The sequence below is a fragment of the Pyxicephalus adspersus genome, chromosome 2, assembly GCF_032062135.1.
Source record: "Pyxicephalus adspersus chromosome 2, UCB_Pads_2.0, whole genome shotgun sequence".
Lineage (NCBI taxonomy): Eukaryota > Metazoa > Chordata > Amphibia > Anura > Pyxicephalidae > Pyxicephalus > Pyxicephalus adspersus.
This window is the reverse complement of record NC_092859.1, coordinates 3,458,099-3,460,395: the sequence shown is the minus strand read 5'-3', so window position 1 is coordinate 3,460,395 and position 2,297 is coordinate 3,458,099. Positions and strand designations below refer to the sequence as shown.

The window sequence follows — 2,297 nt, the reverse complement described above, 5'->3', positions numbered from 1 at the left end:
CTCCTAATTTTTGATGGCCTAGGCCAGGATACCTACGTCACGCATCTCGGGGGGCTCTTGGCTGCTCCTTCTGCACATGCCCGGGCATCTTGGGCATGCACAGAAGGAGCCCTTTCATCAATAGGGAAAAAAATTGCTGATTTCAAGCATGCACAGTGAGATTGGCAAGTTATTTTTACCAATCTAAGTCACCTGATCATGCACCTACGCAGTGTGAGCTCGGGTAATGTAGAAAGAAGAATACGGAAGTAGAGAGAAGGAGATGTCGGCATCTGGTGCTCGCTCTGCACCGGGCTGAAGACAAATACCGGGACGACGTGGGACCTTATGAATGAAATCTGATCTGAAGGATTGAAGGTAAGTGTGCTTTTATTGTTTTGGGTTTACTTCCGCTTTATTTGTAATCTCTGTTGCCTGATATAGACCTTGTGTTCTAATGTCTCTTCATCCTTAGCAGGCCCAGTCTTTTGAAAGCTAATTTTTCACATTATTAGGAATTTATGATAACGGATTTAACATCCTAAGAAGAAGACAGAACATGCAGACAACATATGAATAATGTCTCTGGTGGAAATTGCTCTTTTAAACTAAGTTATGACTCTGTATTTGTGAATTTGTAGGACCTTGACATTTCCTCAAGGCAAAGGTTGGCTTTGAATGAAAAGATCTCTCCCTAGGGTCGGGTAGACATCTGCTCCTCTTAGTGAAATACTTACTTCAATGAGGACAGATAGGAGTTGGGCCATTTGCAGAATCTGGTATGTGATAATGTGCAAAAAGAAAACTTTCCCCATCCTTGCTTAAGCATTTTATTGACTTGTTTTTGGGAAGTGTTGGGATTTGGTTGGTTTTGTCCACCCTAAGATACTTACAACTGCTAACCCATATCAAGGACCCATATGAAATGCCTTCTTAATAGACCTTTTCACTTCTTGGTTTCTGAGACTGTATATAAGAGGATTCAGCATGGGTATTATAACTGTGTAAAACACAGAAGCCGACTTGTCTTGCTTCTCCAAGGCAGTGGCAGGAGGACGCAGGTATGTGCAAAAAACAGTCCCAAAGAAGATAGAGACACAAGTGAGATGTGAAGAACAAGTACCAAAAGCTTTCTGTCTTCCCTCGCTGGACTTAATCTTTAAAATGGAATAACTTATCAATGTGTATGACACCAAGATAATCATTAATGAACAAACACCGCAAGCACTTACAAAGAAAAAGGTTATTGAATCACATAGCAGAGTGTTGGAACAGGCCAGAATAAGCAGGGGTGGTACATCACAATAGAAATGATCAATGAAGTTTGGACCACAGAACTCAAGACTAAACACGCAGCTAGTTTGAATTACGGATTGCAAGAAACCAATGGAAAAACAAAGGAAAATCAGACTCAAGCACTTTTTGTTGGTCATAACTGAGACATAAATTAAGGGGTGACATATAGCAACATATCGGTCATAGGACATGGATAAGAGTAAAAGTGCTTCAGTGACGACCAGAACATCAAATAAAAAAAACTGGACCGCACAGCCTTGAAACGAAATTAGCTTTGTCTTAGATATTAGATCAGCCAACATTTTAGGAGTTATAACGGAGGAGTAGAAAAGGTCCACCAAAGAGAGGTAACTAAGAAAGTAGTACATCGGAGTGTGGAGGTTGGAGGTGGTAATGATTATTAACATCATGCCAAAGTTGAACACTACACAAACAAGGTAAACATTCAAGAAAAAAGCAAAGAGAAATGGAGCCAGCTGTTCATTATCTGTTAGTCCGGAGAACACAAAAATAACCACGTGTGATTTGTTTAGACGGTTCATTGAATTCTTCTCTCCTTATCGATGGTCTGATATGGTTGGCTATATGAATGTTTCCAAATGCAAAGAACTCCAGGAATAGTTTGTTAAAGTAGATCTCCAGGATTTTTTTGAGTTTTGGTTATATTGCTGTGATGTCGAAGCCACTGTATGATTTTTACTGTGGCCATATCTCTGTTGGGTAGATTTACACTCAATTCCTTTCTATTAGACAAACAGAAGAAAAGGAAATAGAGGAAATCCTTTTACATTTTCTATAGAGAAGGAGAAATCTACCTCTAAGAAAGAAGAAGGACCTGTAAGAGTTGTCATGGAATAAAGTGGTAAACCTAAGGCTTTATCACCAATCTTCTCACCATGTCACCTGTAAAGATCAAAGGTCCAAGAGTTCCAATTGTCAATGGGGCTGGAAATAAAATACACTGGTCAGGAACAAAAACAGCAAAACAAACATTACAGGGAAGAAAATTATAGAGCTTTCTG

At 39.6% G+C, this 2,297-nt stretch overlaps 1 protein-coding gene across 1 annotated transcript; it reads right to left on the bottom strand.

Annotated features, from left to right (window-relative positions):
- Positions 1–850: 850 nt before the first annotated feature.
- Positions 851–1,817, bottom strand: LOC140324900 (olfactory receptor 5AR1-like). Its single transcript, XM_072403025.1, has one exon. The coding sequence runs from the start codon at positions 1,815–1,817 to the stop codon at positions 888–890; it is 930 nt and encodes a 309-aa protein (XP_072259126.1). The 3' UTR covers positions 851–887.
- Positions 1,818–2,297: the final 480 nt, after the last annotated feature.

Bases quoted from the DNA above. Each gene is read 5' to 3' on its own strand.
- LOC140324900 (XM_072403025.1), bottom strand. From the start codon at position 1,817: ATGAACCGTCTAAACAAATCACACGTGGTTATTTTTGTGTTCTCCGGA.